The 21,615-nt window shown below is 34.6% G+C and overlaps 1 protein-coding gene across 19 annotated transcripts in view; it reads left to right on the top strand.

The window, feature by feature from the left end:
* The first annotated feature begins 1,449 nt into the window (after positions 1 to 1,449).
* C2CD5 (C2 calcium dependent domain containing 5) overlaps positions 1,450 to 21,615 on the top strand; it is a 127,160-nt gene continuing 106,994 nt past the window's right edge. For 18 of the 19 annotated variants that reach the window (XM_031938453.1, XM_031938448.1, XM_031938440.1 and 15 more), the window contains exons 1-3: positions 1,450 to 1,753; positions 9,012 to 9,098; positions 12,518 to 12,689. In XM_031938453.1, coding sequence (XP_031794313.1) covers positions 1,664 to 1,753; positions 9,012 to 9,098; positions 12,518 to 12,689 — 349 coding nt within the window. In that variant the 5' untranslated portion in view covers positions 1,450 to 1,663. The other variant, XM_031938443.1, reaches the window with a different exon arrangement.

The raw sequence follows: 21,615 nt of genomic DNA, 5'->3' as shown, positions 1-21,615 counted from the left end.
ACAACATTATGTAATGATAACCTATGATAGATTTAATTCTTCTCTGCAGCTCAGTGATCCAAAATCATTCCAAAAGACCTGTGATGGAAGAGGCCAGCCATATCCAGGGGGGAAAAAAAAAAAAAAAAGGAAACTTATGCAGATTGAAATATATACCATTTTCACTTTTCTTGTAGTTTTTCCTTTTTTTCCACAACATAACTAATATGGAATTATATTAAAAATATGTACGCTATAGGAAATGTCTTATTAATATATCTACATTGGCAAGCATTAAATAAACCAAAATGTCCTGACCAAAAAACAAAAAAAGTCTGACCATATTCCTCTCTGATCAATAAGCTGCAGTACTTACCTATGACCTCCTGGGTGAAAAAGCCTTGCAATCTCTCCAATCTTCTTAAATCTACCTGTGATCCAGTGATATTAGCTTCTTACCTTTTCCTTCAATAAGACTGTACTCTCCATTTTTGGATTACACGTAGAGGTGGTTTAGTGGTTAAATGGCTGGGCTTGGAATCAGGAAAACCTGAATTCAAAATTAATCTCAGCTCTTTACGAGTGTATCCTGTGCAGGTCCTTTAGTTGCTATCTACTTCAGCTTCATCAGTTGTAAAATGGGGATCACAATAGCTGTGATTGGTTTGTTACGAGAATCAAATTTAATGTTGGGACGAGCGCAGAGCACAATATCTAGTAGGCTTACGTAATACTTGTTTCCCTGGCCGTCCCCCATGCTTAGGATTTCTCTTCTTCGCCTCTGGCTTCCTACACATCTCTGCTAATATCCCCCCTTAATCCCGTTGCTTTTCCTCTGTTATGTGTCTCGTTTATATAAAAATGATTACCTCATTGAGACTAGGAAGTGAGCTCCTCTGGGAAGGGACTATCTTTTGTATTTCTTTGTATGCCCCGCATTTTGTATAGTGCCTGGCTCAGGCAGTAGATGATCCTCATTGATTGAGACCCGGATTTTGAATTTACCCGACATTAATATAATTGCCACAAGAACAAACAACGTTATCGGCTTTAGGTCACACCACAAAGTATACGCTTTGACCCAATGTAGGTTAATTTGGGAATTGTCCGCGTTGCTCGATGATTCAACACTCGTCCTAGTCTCCTGACAGCCTCCCTGGCCGGAATTAAGTTCCTCCCTCTTTTCTTCAAGGTTCATGACGATAACCGACTCATCGATCTCATCTTCTAATTTCCCCCACCCGTGGCCCTTGGCGCTGCCATTTGCTGGGGCAAGAAGGCGCGAATATGGAGAGTAGCAAAGATTTACTCCGAGGTCTAAATTAGCTTTCTAGTGGTTAGATACGTTAGGCGGAAAAACCAGTTTGTGTTTGCGCCCGCCCCGCAGCCGCTCCGACATGCGGGCGGGCTAGCCCCGCCCTCCGGCCCTCTCAGGAACCGGCGTCCCGACGAGCGACGGGCACTTGCGCGAAGCCTGACGGGGAGGGAGAAAGGAGGCGGGAGGAACGGCTGGGAGAGGGCGCGCGCGCCTTCTCCTTCCGTCGGGCAGTTACGCGCCCGGGCGCGCGCGAGGCTCGGCGTAGCTCCGCCCCCGCGCGCTCCCCGCCCCTGGGCTCGGGCTTGGCGCACGGGCGCTTGTTTGTCTCTGCGGGATCCGTAACGGAGAGCGGCAGAACCGGCCAGGATGCCCGGAAAACTGAAGGTGAAGATTGTGGCCGGGCGCCATTTGCCCGTAATGGACCGAGCAAGTGATCTGACTGATGCCTTCGTTGAGGTTGGTGCGCTGTTCTGCCCTACTATCGGAGCTCCCCAGGTCCCGGGGAGGCTCCTGCCAACCTGTGCCCCGGCTCCCTTGGGCCCTGGCCCTCCTTTGCCCCCTCGCCAGTAGAACACGTCGGGGATGTCTGCAGCGGCACACGCCCGCGGGATGAGCCAAGGCTTGCAGAGCCCACACCCGGGCCACTGCCTGCTGTCGTGTGACCCTGACGCAAGGACATTCGCCTAAGCCGCCTGGTAGCGAGGAGAAGCTTACAACTGTGCTAGGCAGACGCTGAAATCGCACACACATTTGGAAGGGGGATGTCACGTCCAAGGGCGCACTAGAGAGAACCTTAGAGGTTTGGTTAGTTGGTGTTAGAAGCTGGTGTGAATCTATAGAATCGCAAGGTTTTAAAGAGATGGCTTTCTTTAGGGTAACAGTTCTCCAAATAATAGGTGCGTGGGCATTTCCAACATACTATTCCCGTTTATGACTGTCGATCTTTTGGGAAGATCGTAGGGGGCGAATTTACACCCTTAAGGTAAGGAAACCAATTATGTGCCTCTAGCTATTTCCAAATTGCACAACTCCTTCCCTGCCTCCTCCTCTCCAGTAATTGCTGTAAACGTTATGTAAACTAATATAGGCCTAAGGCCCTGAAGTAATTAATTCTGAGTCTGATAGAAATCGAGTGAAAATGGAAAGTAATGTCCACAGCTGTAGCACCAGATTATTAATCCTTTGGCTATTGTTGCTCCAGGTTGTTAAAATTTTCATAGTTCGTATCTTAATGATGTAGCATTTTTACTCATGCTGTAAATCATCCACGCACTTTTCGTTCCCCATTCATAGTTACATAGACGCATTTCTAGCATTGGGCTTTTTAAAGCAAACAATCCCAAAGCAGTAGTTTGCCGAATGTAATATTAAGAGGCTGGGACATTTGCAGTTAAATTTAAGAAGTATTTTTTTGAACACGTATGCTAGGCTCTGCAATGTACTGGTGAGACAAAGCCAAAAAAAAAAAAAAAAAGATTTAGCATCCCTGTCCTCTATGATTTTACATTCTATTGGAAGATAGTATAGGTATAGATACAAATTTATTTCTAGTGGGAGATAGCACTAATATGGAAAAGAGAGGGGTGACTATTAGAAAATGCCAGTATAGGGAAAGAAGGCAGAGATTTTACAAAGTGGAAGTAAGGATGGAGTGCAATCTAAATGAGGGATTACTCTTGTAAAGGCATGAAGGTAGGAAGTATACCATCTACAGAGACTAGTAAGCTAGTGTGACTGGAATGGAGTTTGTGTGAAGGAGATAAGTATGAAATAAAAAAGTATGTGGGAGGAAGATTTGGAAAGGCTTTAAATGCTAGGCTGAGGACATTGTATTTTAATCTGGAAACAATCATTGGAGATCTTTTATAAGGGCATAATAATGTTTTAGGAATATCACTTAGGAAAAAAATGTCTGGGAAAAATTAGCGAGGGAAGAAACTAAAGTAGAGAGGTTGAAAGTAGCAGGCTTTTTCAGTAGGTGAGGCAAGAGGTAATGAAGCTGAACTACAGGGGCCTGCTGTTTGAATGGGAAGAAAGGGGATGAGTAGGAGAAATATTAGGGACATAAAATTGTTAAGACTTGATAGTCGATTTCATTTGGAGGGTGAGGGATAAAAGAATCTAAGATGGCTATTAAGTTGCTAACCTGGGTGGCTAGAGGAATTGTGTGTTTCTAATAGAAATTTGGGAGTTTCGTGAGAGGTGAATTTTAGGGAAAATGTGATGAATTCCATATTAGTTATATTGAGGTGCCTATAGGACATCCAGTTAGAGTTGTTAAGGTGTTTTGTAACTTGAGACAAGTTCAAGATATATGTAGATATATAGACACTTTGGATATAACTATATAGGTAGAGATAGATAGATACTTTGGATATATAGATAGATAGATACTTTAGGTGTGTTGTAATTTTGTTTTTGAACCTGAGACTTTGGAATCTGTCACTGTATATGATTTTAGAATAACTTCTTGAGCATCTGCTACTTTACAACATGTATCACAATAATGTTTTAATTTGACAAACCATAAGAATTTATTTTGTTAAGGATAGGGATAGACAGGGAAAGAAAAGTGTGAATACACAAGATTCCATACAAGATTCCTGTTCTCATGGAATTTACAATCTGGTAGGGGAGAGGACACATAAAAATTATTACAACAGAACAGGTTAGAGGAGTGTAAATATGCTTTGTAATTAATATCTGTTCAGGAAGTAATTCCAGAGTTATAAAATGAGAAAAAACTTCACAGAAAAAATGGCTTTTGAATCAGACATTAACAGTTAGTTAGGAGTTCTATAGGTAAAGCAAAAGAGAGATCATTTTAGATATAGAGGAATTAAAAATGGACAGGTTCAAGTTCAGTTTTGGTACAACAAAGGGAATAGCATGAGAGAAAGCTGTTAGGCTATTTTGAATGAAAGACCAACAAGTTAAACTTATTCAGATAATAGGGAGCTAATAAGGATTTTCCAAGCAGAGAAATAATATGACTAAATTTCTTTGTGGATTAGCCTGGTAATAATATAGATGGATTGGAAGGAGGAGAGAGTGGATGTAGAAATTCCAGGTATAGTTCTATCACTACCAGCATAGCAGAGATAAAGAAAAAGTAGAATTGACAAATTTTGTTAAGTGATCAGATATGAGTGATGAAGAAAGAAGAGGAGTAGAGATAGCAATTTCTTTTTTTTTAAATTTTTTAAATTTTATTTTATTTATTTTTTAAAATAACTTTTTATTGACAGAACCCATGCCAGGGTAATTTTTTACAACATTATCCCTTGCACTCATTTCTGTTCTGATTTTTCCCCTCCCCCAGATGGCGAGCATTTTTATGTTACATAGGTTACAGTATATCTTAGATACAATATATGTGTGCAGAACCGAACAGTTCTCTTGTTGCACAAGGAGAATTGGATTCAGAAGGTATAAATAACCCAGGAAGAAAAACAAAAATGCAAGCAGTTTACATTCATTTCCAGTATTCTTTCTTTGGGTGTAGCTGCTTCTGTCCATCCTTGATCAATTGAAAGTGAGTTAGATCTTCTCTTTGCCGAAGAAATCCACTTCTATCAGAATACAACCTCATACAGTATCATTGTTGAGGTATATAATGATCTCCTGGTTCTGCTCATTTCACTCAGCATAAGTCAGCATAAGTTCATGTAAGTCTCGCTAATCCTCTCTGTATTCATCCTGCTGGTCATTTCTTACAGAACAATAATATTCCATAACATTCATATACCACAATTTACTCAACCATTCTCCAATTGATGGACATCCATTCATTTTCCAGGTTCTAGCCACTACAAACAGGGCTGCCACAAACATTTTGGCACATACAGGTCCCTTTCCCTTTAGTAAGAGATAGCAATTTCATACACGAGTAAATGAACAAATGGTGGTACTATCTGTAAAAATTAGTTGAGTTAAATTAAGAGGCATTGTGTTGTAGCAGAAAGAATGTAGCATTTGGAGTCAGAAGACTTTTGAGTTTAGATTTCAGCCCTTTTAATTATCTTTGTGATCTCAGGCAAACCACATAAGCTTATTTCTGCCTAGTATCCTTCATCTGTAAATCGAAAATTTTGAAATAGGTAATCTCAAAAGTTCCTTTTTGCCTTGGATTCTTTGAGCCTGTGACTAAACTATCAGCTGATGAAATAGGAATGAATGGAATTATTGAGAGAATAAAGAAGGAACAGAGAATTTTCTATTTTAACATATCAGGAATCAGTAGAGCAGGGGGAGAAAGAACCAAGATGGTAATATCACTGCTGTTGAAAGATAAGAGAGTTTTTAGAGGGATAAGGCATATAATAATAGTATATTTTGTATAGGACAAAGAGAAGATGAAAACTGGAAAATAATGAGGGGACATCATGGTTAGGTTTTTTGGTGATTTGAGGGTAGTTTCCGTAGAAGGGTGAGAGTGATATCTATGCTATGGAGAATGAATAAAAGGATCAGGGGAAGACTTTTTCAGTATTAGGGAAACTTAGGCAGAAGAAGCAGAAGGGAAGGATCCAGTGTTGAAAGGTAGATGATTACCTTATCAAGGTCATGATTTAATATATCTTAAATAGTGAGTAATTTTTTTTTTTATCTACATCTTGATGTTTCTAGATTTATGTTTGTTTTATGTTCTGATGTAAAATATTAGTTGCTTTTTCTGCCTTTTGGATAGACATATAAGTTATATATTAATTACACATGTATGCCATGAACTGAGTAGTCATTTTGAAGGATATGGAAGTATAAAATAGACTTAGGGGAGCTTATGATATAGTTGAGGAGTCAAAATTAATATATATAAATATATATATATATACATATATATATATATGAAACTGTAATGAACAGTGTAAGACATTATAGACTAATTTGAAATTGGCAGTTAAAGGGAATACTTTAGATAGTATTTACCTAGCATTTAATAATTTTATGCTATTCTTGTGGAATAAAAATGGAGAGGTAGTAACTATATGTGCACCCACACACACACGGATTTGGAATTGGTCAAATTGGTCAAAAAACTTTAATGTTAGAGGGTAAAAACTACTCAGTTCATGGCAATTCAGAAGATGGCATATGTTTAGATGACCCAAAACTGAGAGAGAGCTAACTAGTAGGTTTCTACTTAACAGAGTCAGGATCCAAATGATCTTGAACTGAAGTGAAGTGACTAAACTAAAATGTAACAGGATTCAAAACATTAACTCCACAGGTATAAAATTGGAGAGGCTTGATTAAAAAGCCATTCATCAGAAAAGATGTGTATTAATTGATGAGTGATCATGAGTAATGTGATATAGTAAATGTATTAATTGTGTACCATGTGCTTGGCACTGTTTTAGGGACCCAAAGACAAGAATAAAGTAGTTTCTTCCCTCATAGAGCTTACATACTGTTAGCAGAGACAAAATGTTTACAAATAAGTATTTAGAGAATAAAAACTAAGTAAATGTTTTGGAGAGGGCTGGACAGTAGCCACTGACAAGATTCAATTATGAATGACTTCATGTAGGTATTACTTGAAGAGGTTCCTAAGGGAGAAATGGTAGCTAGTGCAAAGATGTGGAGATGGAAGACAAAATGTGAGAAATGGCAAGAATGCTTGTTTGACTAAATTGTTTAAAGTGTGGAGAGGACTGATAAATAAGATTGGAAAGGTAGGTTGGGACTAGGTTGTGAAGTACTTTAAACTGAACTGAGGAGCTTGATTCTAGAGGCACGAGGGAGCCATTGGGGGTTAGAATAGGGAGTGATGTGGTTAGATTTATACTTTTAACATTCAAAATAATTTTGGCACCTCATCTTGAAAAGTGTGGTAGGGTGCCAAGGTTGTGGTAGCAATCTAGCCAAGGGGTTGTCTGAGTATCTGAACTAGGATGGTAGTTATATGAGTAGGGAGAAAATGACTGATGTTAGAGAGAATGCTTTGGAATTGGTTGACTATGTGGGGTGAGGCAGAATGAAGAGTCAAGGAAAATACCAAGGTTGAAAACTTGAGTGTCTGGAGGGACAGTTGTGTCTTCTACAGAAAACCAATTCAAATTTAGTTTGCATTGAAAAGCATAACTTGGAAGAGTACAGGAGGTATAATTTTAATGTTTTGCCCTGGGCAGTACTGTATGTAAAGTTCTAGATTCCACATTTTAAGAAGAAAGTTGAAAATGCTGGAAAGTATTTAGAGAGATCCATGAAAGTTGTTATATTTATGCCATTTGAGGTTCAGTTTGAAGGAGTTTGGTGTGTTTAATCTGGAGAAGAGAAAACTTAAGAGGAGCTATGGTTTTCAAGGGCTTTCTTATAGAAGGGAGATTGGATTTGTTCTTTTAGCCTGAAAAGTGGTAACAGTGGGTAGAAGTTGATGCCAGGAAAAATTTCCACAGAATCAGAACTATCTAAAAGCATACTGAACTATAATGGGAGTGGGCGCCGCCTCTTTGGATGACTTCAAAGTAGGCTCAATGAACACTTATTGCATATGACTCTTTTTCAGTTATGTGTTGTTCTTTTTATTTTTTATTTTTTTTATTATAGCTTTTTATTTGCAAGTTATATGCATGGGTAATTTTACAGCATTGACAACTGCCAAATCTTTTGTTCCAATTTTTCCCCTCCTTCCCCCTATCCCCTCCCCCAGATGGCAGGTTGACCAATACATGTTAAATATGTTAAAGTATAAATTAAATACAATATAAGTATACATGTCCAAACAGTTATTTTGCTGTACAAAAAGAATCAGACTTTGAAATAGTGTGCTGTTAGCCTGTGAAGGAAATAAAAAATGCAGGGGGACAAAAATATAGGGATTGGGAATTCTATGTAATGGTTCATAGGTATTTCCCAGAGTTCTTTCGCTGGGGGTAGCTGGTTTAATTCATTACTGCTCTACTGGAACTGATTTGGTTCATCTCATTGCTGGAGATGGCCACGTCCATCAGAATTGATCATCATATTAATTCTCTTGAGATTCTCGACCTTTTGTTCTTCCATATAAATTTTGTTGTTATTTTTTCTAGATCATTAAAATATTTTCTTGGGAGTCTGATTGGTATAGCACTAAATAAAGAAATTAGTTTAGGGAGTATTGTCATCTTTATTATATTCGCTCGGCCTATCCAAGAGCACTTAATGTTTTTCCAGTTATTTAAATCTGATTTTCTGATTTTAAATCTGATTATTGAAATCTGATTTTAAATCTGATGCCTTCTCCCATATTTTTCTTCTCTTAGAGATCAAAGGGGACACAATTTTTACAGAGTTCACCAGCGTCAATGCTCTCTTAATATTCCACCATCTTCTTTTGTAAGACTTTACAAATGAGTTTATGTTTTAAACTGGTATTGCCCTTTGGAACCATAGTTTTCTGCTTAGCAAAATCATATCATTACAGACTCAGGTGCCTTCTAGGTTTGCTTTTTTGACAAATGATTTACATTGTTTAAATTTACTTAGGAAACATTCTTTCATTCATTTCCCATATTTCTGTACCAGCTGCTTGTTTCATTAAGAATTTCTTTGATTGCATAATATAACTTCATTTTTGTTCTTTTAAATTGACATCTTCTCAACTTAGGTGTTACTAATTGTGTGCTTATGAGATAAATCACTTTATATTACTCGCAATGTTAATTTTTTATTTTAAAATTTACATATTGTTTACATTTCATGTGATTATAATGTAACAATTTCTTACTTTTAGGTGAAATTTGGTAACATGACATTTAAAACAGATGTGTATCATAAGTCCCTAAATCCTCAGTGGAACTCAGAATGGTTTAAATTTGAGGTAAGGTTTTAATTATCTTATAAATAATGTTTATTTAATGTGTTGCATTATAATAGCTTATAAATATGTAAGGGTTTTGTCCTGCAGAAAAACGTGAATAGTTCTTATATAAGGATGGTAATATCTTCCTTACAGTCCTTAGAGACATGTTGTCCTATGTCTACTTCAAATTTTTTTTTGATATATATATTTTAAAAATTTTTGGATATATTTATGAACATTGGAATATAGAAAAGAACTATTCTTATTTGTTTGACTAAAAGACAGCATACTTTATCTGTGAAGAAGCTGTATTTGCAAAATTTATTTTTGGATTTTTTTTTTTTTTTTTTTTTGTATTTTCAAATAACAGTTGATATAATATTAATTTACAGGATGTGATTACTCTGATTTTCTTGTGTAAGATGTATTTTTGACCCATCAAATATTCCAAATAGTGGTGTCAAGCAAAAATAAAAAAACAAACACCCCAGATCCCTGCAAGTCATACATTGACTTGGAAAATCACAAATTAACATCATTTCTATTGTATTATATTTTTGTTTTTATTAAATATTTCCCAATTGTATTTCAGTGTGGCTTGGATTTTTGTCCAGGGGCACCAAGTTTTCAGTAAATTACATAATTTTACAATATCTTGTCACAAATCTATGTATACAAGTAGATACTTCTTATTTTAGTTCATCTGTATGTCAAGTGCTGTGTCTTGACTGATTGGTTAAAGTATAGAACTACATAGCTCCATGTCTACAGTGCCTGACAGAAAGTAAGCATTTATATGAATGTTAACTATTATTATCATCTTTGAACAGTACTGTCATCCAATCCATAGTTCACCTTGGATGACAGAGATGAAAGTTGCCTGGTTCAAGAAGACCTTGATTTAAGTATCAATTTAGAATAAGAATGCATACTTGGCTATATAACTTTAGGCAAGCACTTAATCCTTTATTATCTATTGCTATCAGCCTAGAGGGAAAGGTAATGGCTTTGAGAAAGAGTATTTATCCCTGACCCTTTTCCTCTGTGTTTTCATTCATCTATTATATAAAAACAGAACATATTATCAATTTTCAGATGACACAAAGCTGCAAGGGATAGCTAATAAAAATAAAACTTCATGATTAAAAATGATTTAAGAACCTGGAATATTGAATAAAGATAATAGATATATGTATAAAAGTCCTCTCTTAAGGTTCAAAAAAAAAATACAATTACTTATAGATACAATAGGGAATACATGGTTTGTCAGTAGTTCACATGAAAAATCTCTTGTGGTTTTATTTGACTACACTCATTGTGAATCAGTAGTGTTAAAAGTTGCTAAAAATCTAATGCAATGTATATACATTGTAGAAAGTGTTATGTTTCATTTGGAATAGCATATTTAGAAAATGCCATAATAAGCTGTAGTTAATTGTAATGCTGGAGAAACTGAACAAGACAGAGATTAGAGAACAGTTTAATAGTTTATTAAATGGAGAGATTTACTGGGACAAAATGATCCATGTTTGGTCCCAGGACTGAAAGAGACTATAGAATCAAAGAATCCAGCCCTGAATGTCGGACAAGACTCTTTTATAGGATAACAAGAACAATGACATAATGGGGGGGAGGTACGTGGATGGGAATAACGTAATGGGGGGAGGCACCTAAAATGACATAATGGAGGGAGATACTGGAGAGGTTACTGATATTCTAATGATGTCTAAAATGGATAGACCTTTATCCTGCCAAACATTAAGAAGGAATGATTATAGCCTAAAGATATAAAACCTTTATCTTATCAAACATTAAGAGGAAAAGGTTATAACCTGAGGCAGAGTAACTAAATAGGACAATTAGAGAAACTGGGTCAGGACATTAAAAGGGAACTGTGGCACAACAAATCAAGAGTGGAGTTGAACAGATTGATCAAAAGAACTGTGGATTTTTATCTTTGGGGAATGAAAGATTTACTATTTGAAACAGTTGAATGATTTCCAATGTGAAGGAAATTGGCAGGCAGTGTGGTATAGGGGAAAGTGCATGGGACTTGGAGTCAAAAGAGCTGGGTTTGAGTTTTGGCTCTTTTATTATGTGTTATTAACTGAGTCTGAGTTTCCTTATCTGTAAAATGGGGATAATCTTATTTGTACTACCAAATTATTGTATTGTTATGAGAAAATACCTTGTCAACTGGAATGCACTCTATACTTGGAAGTTTCTACTGTTAGAATCTTGATGGTGATGATGATAATAGATATTCTAAAAAGCAAAACTAGTACAGTGAGTAGAAGTTTCAAGGAAGACATTTTTGGATCAGTAAGAGAGGACTTTTTTCTCTATTAGATCTGTGATTTTATTAGAAGCATAAGTTCTGATGATGAAACTATTTGTAGATCTGCACCAGCTCTACAAATTAGTCTTAATGAGTTGCCAGGGCACTGTTCATTTTAGTGATTTGCCCTTGGGTCAGATGTAATGTGAACCTGCATCTTCCTGACCTCAGTCCTGTGGAGCCATCTTCTCTACCCATCCAGACATCCTCTCTTTCTACTATATTATGTTTTTTTCTCAAGAAGAATTAATATTTAAGAATTATCTAAAAGTGTTTATTTTTTTAGATAACTCTTAAATATGCCTTGGAAAACAATGGACTCTGTCACTACATATAGTCAAGCAGAAGTTAGGAGTTGTAGAAAAGTTTCTATATTTTGTGAAAGGGTAGATGAAATACTCTTGAGGTCCTTTATAATTCAGATTCTGTGGAAAAAATGCTCTTGCTTCACTACATATAATAAATAATTATAATAGCTGATATTTATATAGTGCTTTAAGGTTGGCAGTGTTGTATATATTTTATTGCACATTTTCCTCACAACAGACTTGGGATTTGAAATCAGTATTCTTTCTTGATTTGAAAACTACTTCTCCTTCTACTATACTATCTAACCTAAATAGATTTTTCCTAGTTTCCATATTTTTGCATTAATATGCTTCTTGATTATTATAGACTATGGAGGGCTTTTTCAATTTAGATATTTAAAATTCTTTTTTTTTTTTTTTAAAGAATTTAAGTATGGGAATTTTGATATATGAATTAAATTTGCCTTTTAATTTTCTGGTTTTGGAATAATTATGTCTTTTATCTCTTTAGATAATTTATATAGTGTTTATTGCAGTGTTAACTAGGCATATTTTATAGAATGCTATGCATGGATACCAATAAAATATGAATATATGAAGAAAAAGTATTTTATGCATTGTTCATATTTTATGGTAATCACATTCCATTTGTATGTTCTCAGTTACATTAGAATTTTGATAGAAAATTTCCCTTTGCATCATAATGAGAACTGTCATGTCCTTTTGTTAACATTTAAATTTTTTTTTATAATTGAAGACTTTTGATATTTCCTATTGGAATATAATTCCAGGTGGATGATGAAGATTTACAAGATGAACCTCTGCAGATTACAGTGCTTGACCATGATACTTACAGTGCAAATGATGCCATTGGCAAAGTGTATATTGATATTGATCCTTTACTGTATAGTGAGGCTGCTACAGTAATCTCAGGATGGTTTCCAATTTATGACACCATACATGGTAAGGGTTAATATTTTAAGAAAAAAAAGAATTGATTTATTTTTAAATATCCCTGGGTTATTTTATTTAAAATATATGTCTATTTATTTAAAAACATGCCTTTAACAAATGTAGCAATTTGATATGTGATTCCTGGTCAGTCCTTACATTCTGGTAAGGAAGTACATTATTAACAATGTAACTTAACAAACATTTATTAAATGTAGGCATTTAGTTTCTATAAACAAGATACTGTGCTAAATGATGGGATATTTTGAAGTATTTCAGAGGTGTCATTGCTTTCAAAGAACTTGTAAACTAAAACTAGTTGGGCTCATAGGCTGAGGGGGAATATCAGGGAAATGCACCCAGATAAATATGATAGGGAGTAAAAACATTAGAGTAATTATCTGCAAAATGGGTTGTTGTTGAATTTTCAGTTGTGTTCAACTCTTCAAAACCACATTTAGGGCTTTCTTGGCAAAGGAATGTTTTGCTATTTTCTTCTGTAACTCATTTTACAGATGAGGAAACTGAGGTAAACAGTTAAGTGACATATCCAAGGTCACACAGGTTATATCTGAGATTGGATTTGAACTCAGGAAGATGTCTTCATATATGGAGAACAAGTCACTCACTATTACTATTGTAAAATAATTAAAAAGATATTTTGGAAGGGCTCAAATTCAAGGCCGAGGTACAAATTTCCCTTGTCAAAAGACTTCAGTGACTCCTTTATTGCTTTTTGGACAAAATATAAATTCCTTTTGCTAGTAGTTAAAGCAATCCATAAATTAGTTTCAATCCTTTCTTTCCAGACTTATTTTATATAACCCCCTTTCTGTGTTGTAGTCAAATTGGGATGGTATTTTTTCTATGAAGTTGACATTTTATCTCCTGCCTCCCTATTTTTATTTTTATAAAATGTTATTCAATGATGTGAATCTTTTGCTTCCTTATTTTTGCCTCTCAGAATCTTTAAATTACTTAGATGCCATATTTTTACATTGCCAAAGTACACTGAACCTTTCCAAATCACACATATATTAATTTTTTCTCCTTCCTTGAGTTACATTGTGTTTACATATCTACGTACATGTGTTATCTCTTCATTTGAATGTGAGTTCAAAAGTACAAGGGCAGGAACTGTTTGGTGTTTATTTTTGTATTCTCAGATTCTAGCATTGTGTTTATATATAGTAAGATGTAATACATATTTTTTAGATTGAAATGATAAATTCAGTCTTCAACTTGCTAAATTTAAAATGTGATGGGATGTCCAAGTAAAAATGTAGCATATCAGAGAGCTATTATGTATAGTCTTCATCAATTGTTGATAATTTTCTTTTTAAATATATTTTGTGTATTACATTCTATACATAATATATATGGTAGATATTTCATGTATATAATTGAGGGAGTCATCTGCATAGAGGTAATAATTGAATCCATAGGATCATATAAGATCATCTAAGGAGATAACATCAAGAGAGAAGTCATCTCAGAGCAAAGTTTTGGTGTCTCCACCAAACTTTTGAGAGTTGGAGATAATGAGCTCACAAAAATATATGCTAAGATTTACGAATAAATTATTTTGTACTTAGTATATTCTTTTAGTTTCACCATAATTCTTTGAGGTTAGTGCAATTATCATCTTAATTTAATATGATAATTCAACCAACTAGTATTTATTAAGATTTACTACATGTAAGGCATTGTGCTAATCTCTGGAAATATAAATGCAATAAAAAAGAAAGACAGTCCCTGAATTTAAGTAGCTTAATTCTGATGGAGGAGACAAACTCTTTGTAAAAGGGGGTAGGATGGATATACTTGGTATAGAGACATGATGGAGGCATCCAGGAGAGTTTGACCTGGTGGGAAATGAAGGGATAACAAACCTGAGTGCAGCTTCTTAAATGCACCTTATGGAAGGAATCTTTCTAATTAGAGGGAGACAAGTCCTAGGGGCAGAGGATATTAGTTTCAGGACTGAAGTAGTCTTTTAGGATGAAGAAATTAGGATAAGTGAAGAGGAGGGCTACCTGATGGACATTAAGAGGAGGCTAACAAAATGTTATAGATAAGAATACTAGGAGGAGGAGGAGACCTAAAAAAGAGCAATGTTATGGAGGCTAAAGGAGGTAAAGTATCTAGGGGAACAGGTAGTGTTAGAAATTACAGAAAGGCCAAGAAGGATAAAAAGAGAACAAAGATTGTCATCAGATTTCATAACAAAGAGATTATCCATCCATAACTTTGAGTAGGACAATTTCAGTAGAATGGTGAGGTTAGAAGTCATATTCTAAAGGGTTGAGGAGTGAATAGTAAGGAAAATAAAAAAGGCAAGTTATTTAGAAAGGTGTTTTTTTTCTTTTATTTTAAATATTTTCCTTTTCCCCCTAATTAGGTTGACAGTTTTTAGTATTCATTTTTACAAGATTTTGAGTTCCAGATTTTTCTCCCTTTTTCTCTTCCCCTCTTCCTTAAATAATAGGCAATTTGATATAGTTATACATGTTCAATCATATAAAAATATTTCCATATTAGTCACAGTTATGAAAGAAGATACAGATCATAAGGCAAAACCAAAAATTATTACTTGCTTTAAGCAAAAAAAGTATGCTTCAGTTTGCATCCAGTCTGTCAGTTCTTTTTCTGCATATGAAGAGCATTTTTCTTCATGAGTCCTTTGTACTGTCTTGAATCATTGTGTTACTGAGAAGCAGCATTCATAGTTGATCATCATAAAATATTGTTGATACTGTGAAAGTGTTTTCCTGGTTCTGCTTATTTCACTTTTAATCAGTTTGTATAGGTCTTTCCAGATTTTTCTGAAATCTGCCTGTTCATCATTTCTCATTTCATAATAGTATTCCATTATATTTACTTACTACAGCTTGATGAACTGTTCACCAGTTGATGGGCATTCCTTCAATTTCCAAAACAACACCAAAGAATATGACCACTGAAGCTTATTATGGTGACAAGGATGACCAAGGCACAAACTCAGAAGAGAAGGATAATGTCAAAACACCTAAGGGCAAAGCTCCAAAGAAAAATGGAAAGTGTTCTCAAGTACAGAAAGAACTCATGGAAGAGTCTTAAAAAGGCTTTGCTTAAAAATCCTATAAGAGAGATAGAAGAAAAAAGGGAAAAGAAGTGAAGGTGATGCAAGAGAATTATGAAAAAGGAATAAACAATTTGGAAAAAGAAAGCAACTGCTTAGAAAGTAGTATTGGCCAAATGGAAAAGAAAATACAAAAATCCACAGAAGAAAAAAATTCCTTAAAAAGTACAATTTGCGGGGCAGCTAGATGGCACAGTGGACAGAGCATCAGCCCTGAAGTCACGAGGACCTGAGTTCAAATCTGGTCTCAGACACTTAACACTTCCTAACTGTGTGACCCTGGGCAAGTCACTTAACCCCAATTGCCTCAGCAAAAACAAGCAAACAAATGAACAAAAAAGGTACAGTTTGTCAAATGGAAAAGGAAGTACAAAAGCTGAGAAACACAATTCCTCAAAAGTTGGAATTGGGCAAGTGAAAGTTAATGAATATGTGACATCAAAATTTAATCAAATTTAAAGGAATAAAAAAGTAAAAGAAAATATAAAATATTTCACTGTAAATATAACTGACCCTGAAAACAGATTCAGGACAGACACTGTTAGAATCACTGGACTACCTGAAAGTCATGATCGAAAGAAAGACCTACACAGTATCTTTGAAGAAATTATCAAGGAAAACTGATATACTGGAACTAGAGGGCAAAGTAAATATTGAAAAAATCCACCCATCACCTTAAGAAAGAAATCCCAAAACAAAAACTTCAACAAACATGATAGCCAAATTTCAGAACTGTCAGTTCAAGCAAAAAAAAAAATACTGCAAGTGCCAGAAAGAAACAATTAAAATACTGGAAACCACAATCAGGATTGCCTAGAACTTAGCTGCAACATTAAAGGATTAGAAGTCATAGAACATAATATTCCAAAAGCACTACAACCAAGAATCACCTTCCCAATGGAAATGATTATATTTCAGCTGAACTAAAAAAGCAGGGCTAGCAATCCTGATCTCAGACAAAGCTAAAGCAAAAATAGACCTAATTAAAAGAAAGAAAACTACATCTTGCTAAAAAGTACCATAGACAATGAAGTAATATCAATACTAAACATACATGCAACAAGTGTAGCATCCAAATTCTTAAAGGAAAAAATAAGTAAGTTACAGGCTGGGAAAAACCTGGTAAACAACAGAAAGACCAACATTTCATACCATATACCAAGATCAGATCAAAATAGGAGCATGCTTTAGACATAAAGGGAGACACCATAAGGAAATTAGAAGAGCAAAAACTAGTCTACTTGTCAGATCTATGGAGAAAGGAAGAATTTTTGACCAAATAAGAATTAGAGAGCATTACAAAATGTAAAATAGATAATTAAAAATTTTTTTGCACAAAAAAAATCAATGCAACCAAGAGTCAAAGGAATGGAGTCAGATTTATAAGAATACAAGCTATTCTCCAAGTGATAAATGGTCAGAGAATCTGAAGATAAAGAAATTTAAGCTAACAGCATATGAAGAAGTTCTCTAAATCATTTTTGATTAGAGAAATGCAAATTAAAACAACTCTGAGGTACCACTCTACATCTATCAGATTGGCTAATGTGACAAAAAAGAAAAATGATAAATGTAGGAGAGAATTGAGATAATTTCAACACTAATGTATTCTTAGTGGAAGTGTGCATCCAACCCATCCTGGAGAGTAATTTGAAACTATGCCCAAAGGGCAATCAAACTATATATAATTTTGATTCAGCAATACCACTACTTATACTTTTTAAGGACTTTTTTTCTTCTGTGGATTTTTGTATTTTCTTTTCCATTTGGCCAATACTGTTTAAGCAGTTGCTTTCTTTTTCCAAGTTGATTCCTTTTTCATAATTCTCTTGCATCGCCCTCACTTCTTTTCCTCTTGTTTCTTCTATCTCTCTTATTATATGATTTTTAAGCGACTTTTTGAACTCTTCCACGAGTTCTTTCTGGGCTTGAAATCACTTTCCATTTTTCTTTGGAGCTTTGTCCTTAGGTGTTTTGATATTATTGTCCTCCTTTGAGTTTGTGTCTTGGTCATCTTTGTCACCATAATGAGTTTCAGTGGTAGCATTCATTATTGCTGTTTTGCTCATCTTCTTTGCCCTTTTTCCTTTCTTTTAAATTTAATTTCTGTCCTGGGCTGTAGATCCTAGCTGTTTACCTAGTGCTGCACTGATGTGTCCCTGATTTGTCCCTGGAGAATCCTTGGGTCTTTGCTGTGCTGGGAAGGTGGCAGGGGTGTGGCTAGTGCTGCTAGAGGTTGTGGGGTTCTTACCTGGTGCTGCTGTATGATGTGCGCAGAGGTCCAATGGGGTAGCTCTTCATTTCCCCAGGGCTACAAAATCTGGTTGTTTGGACGTTGCTTTTTTTGCCCAGGGCTAAGATGAAGCACCCAGTGGTTCTTAGGATCTTTTCCAGGTGATGCTAAGGCACTTGGGAGTCCTGGTGTTTGGGTTTGCCTTCCCCATGCACTGGGGCTTAGGATCTCCTGCTGATTTTCTGAGGTGGGGCTTGCTATTGGTTTGCTGGTTCGCTTTTCTGTCTTCGATTCTGTTCCCCTTTTACCCAAGTGAGATCTTTCTTGACTATCTTGTAAATTTTTTAGGATAAAAGATAGTTTCTTTGTGTTTTTTTGCTAGTTCTTTACTTCAACATTTGTTTTGGTGGACCCTATTTTGTGATTGTTTGGTAGTGAATATGGGAGATTTTTGTTAGTTCAATATTTGTTCTGCCATCTTGGCTCCAGGAAGTCTATATAGAAGGGTTTTTCAGTTTAGTTTTTAGTTCAGTTTTTGGGTTTTTTTCCAGGACAAGGTAAACCTAAGCATATTTGTAGGCAGTAGAGTGATCAATACAGAGAAACTTAAGAAAAAAACTATTATTTTCAGGTATTGGAGAGTTTAGAACAGCTACATTAAGGAGTTTGACAGTGAGTCAGTTTGAGATAAAAGCCATAGTGAGGACCCAGATGAGATCAGATAATCCCATTTACCTGGTTGTGTGTCTTTCACATGTTAAAAGTAAAATCTGAATTTAAGATTATCATAGCATGTTGGTGGAGAATTAGGGGATTAAATGGTAAAGAGTGTTGCTTTGTTGAACAAGATTAATTGTAGGTAAGATTGCAAAGGGAGAAAAGTGAAGTTATGGACTGGGAAAGTAGGGAGGAATGTGTGTGTGTATGTGGCCTCAATGAAACTTGATAATTTGATTTTAAATTTTAACATTTTAAATTTGTGTGTGATTTACCACACTATTTGAAAGTATTCATCATTTTACTCTATAGTTGAAAGTTTTTGTAATTTTATCATTATATAAAGAAACTTTTTTTTTTTTTTTAATATCTTCAAATTTAAAGAGTCTTAGGGGTAAAATTCTGTTATGGTCATAAAGTAGTCATTTATTGTTTGTCAAGTTAGTTTTTAGAAAGACTTTTGCAATATTTCTCAATTCAACACTGAAATTATTAAGATAGATGTGTAAGTTATGGCTAAAGATAGAACCATAATAAAGAAGGACAGTATAACATTTCTTCAATCAGGTTCCTGTTTTTAGTTCTATTCTTTTGTTAAATAAAGAGAAACCTTGTGATTTGATTGCTGTTGTCATTCTATGAAAATATTCAGTAAATAAAGATGTAGATTCATGTTTGGGTATTAAAACACACTACTCATATCTTATAAGCAGGTAGACAGATCTTTTATAAACTAAAAAAACTCTTATTTGAAACAAGTGACATGATTACTGCTGATAACATTATAGATATACCCACAAATTACTGAATTTGATAATGATTCTGAACTTGTAGTACCCAGTCTTTATTTCTTAGAGAAATATAGTTATCTGTTCCACATGGCAACTTTCTCATTGTAGTTTAGTATATCTCAGTTTGCATAAGAAGTTAAATGAGAATTTTGCAGAAGATGCAGATGGTACACAAAGGCCAGCAGACAATACCGAAAAAGTTTAGAAATTCATTTAATACATATATAGTAATGTATATTATCAATATATTTTATCTTTAAATACCACAGTAATTCAACTTTTTTTCTCTGGTAGGAAGAGAGGGCTAAAAAATTATACTTGGATTTTCTAAATTGTGGGGATGCCCCACAGTGTGGAAAGTATATCTATATTAAGTAAATAGTCATTATGATCTTTTTTTTTTTCTGAGAACCATATTTGGAATAATGATTAGAATAATTTACTTCTCTTATAAAAGTTTTCACTTATTTCCTAAGATCACATTGAAATATGGAAAAAAGATGAAAAGTTATTTTGAAATATAGAAATTAAACAGTTGATTTAATAATTGGTATACCTGTGTTGGAAATTCTTTTGAAAAAGAGTGAATATAATTGGGACTTAGGAAATTAAGTAGTTCTTTTGGCATTTTGATATTTTATGAACCTCGTTGTTTGGTATATGTATTAATATAATGATAATATGTTTTGCTACCACTATAATATATACATTTCTATGTTGTTTCAAAACATTTATGCATACTTTATCTCATTTAATCTATTTAACAATTTTGTGAAGTAGGTAGGGTATGTATAATTCTTATTTTATAGATGAGAAAAATTAATCCTAGAGAAATCAAATGACTTAACTTCATGAATGATAAAGGAGGAATTTGAGTTCTCATCCCTTTTTTTTTTCACAATTGTTTGACATACTTAGTAGTTAAGAGTCATGTGTGAGGCACAAGAAAATAGAATCATGATTTAGTATAATCTTACCCAACCTTAATTCCATTTATAGAACCCCTTATAATAAGGAGGTGGCTCTGGGTTCTTGAAGTCTATGTCTCTGAAGCTCCTGAACTCATCTGCACTTAGGGCCAGTGATAGTAAGTGATTTGTTCCAGGTCATAGACATCAGTTGGAGTTTGGAACTGTTTTCTGATTCCTGAACTGAGCTCCCCCTGCGGCACAGCCTGACCTTCAAATATCAGCAGAAGTAACTTAAGAAAACTAATAAAGATATGAAGAAGCACACAGAAAAACTACATCTGCCCTGTTAAGAGTTTAAACTTATTATTCCTTAGTTATAAGCAACAGAAATTAAATGCAGAATGTAATTCAGTCTTAATGTCTATTTTGTAGTGCAAAGTAAATAACAACAGACCTAGAAAGTTTCCAAACAGAAGTAATCTGTACAGTATTAGTAAAATACAAGGCAAAGGTAGCTGTAAAAAGGCGAACACTTGTCAAAAAAAAAAAAAAAAAGGAATTAAAAATGTTTTCAGAGCACATGATAAATTACCTAAACATTTTTGAAACTAACTGATCTTAAAGCTGAAGTAAATACTACCAGATTTTTCAAAAATAATCCAGAGTATTCCCCCCCTCCCCCCATGGAGCCTTTGAAATGGCTATGATTCAGGAGTGGAATTAAAAAAAAAAAACATTCATTCCATGGGGAACATCCACATGAACTTAATTGACACTATGTTAACAAAGAACCTGGAAAAAATATCAGTGCCATGCAGATTTATTTGTAGAAATGGAGGGCTTTGTTAAAGGTTGTGGTTTAGAATAAGGTTATTGCATCAGAAACAATAGTAAGTTTATCCTTAAATGAGTCTTAATTTATTAGTCAGTGTATTTTATACAGTGAAGTAGTAGAAACATGTCTCTCCAGATTATAAAAATTTATGACTTACTTGGTTATTTTGGAAAAATATGATCGGGTGGCTAGAATGATACACTAGAAGTACTTGCTTTTATAAGCATCTTTTTATAAAATCCATGTATTGCAAATGTACCTTTTCTTCCTCTCCCAGTCCTTGAAAATCCAACAAATAAAACTGTACAAGAAATGAAACATTATTATAGA

Source organism: Sarcophilus harrisii, chromosome 5 (assembly GCF_902635505.1).
Source record: "Sarcophilus harrisii chromosome 5, mSarHar1.11, whole genome shotgun sequence".
Taxonomy (NCBI): domain Eukaryota; kingdom Metazoa; phylum Chordata; class Mammalia; order Dasyuromorphia; family Dasyuridae; genus Sarcophilus; species Sarcophilus harrisii.
Note: the sequence above shows the minus strand (reverse complement) of the source record. Positions and strands in the feature narration are given on the sequence as shown.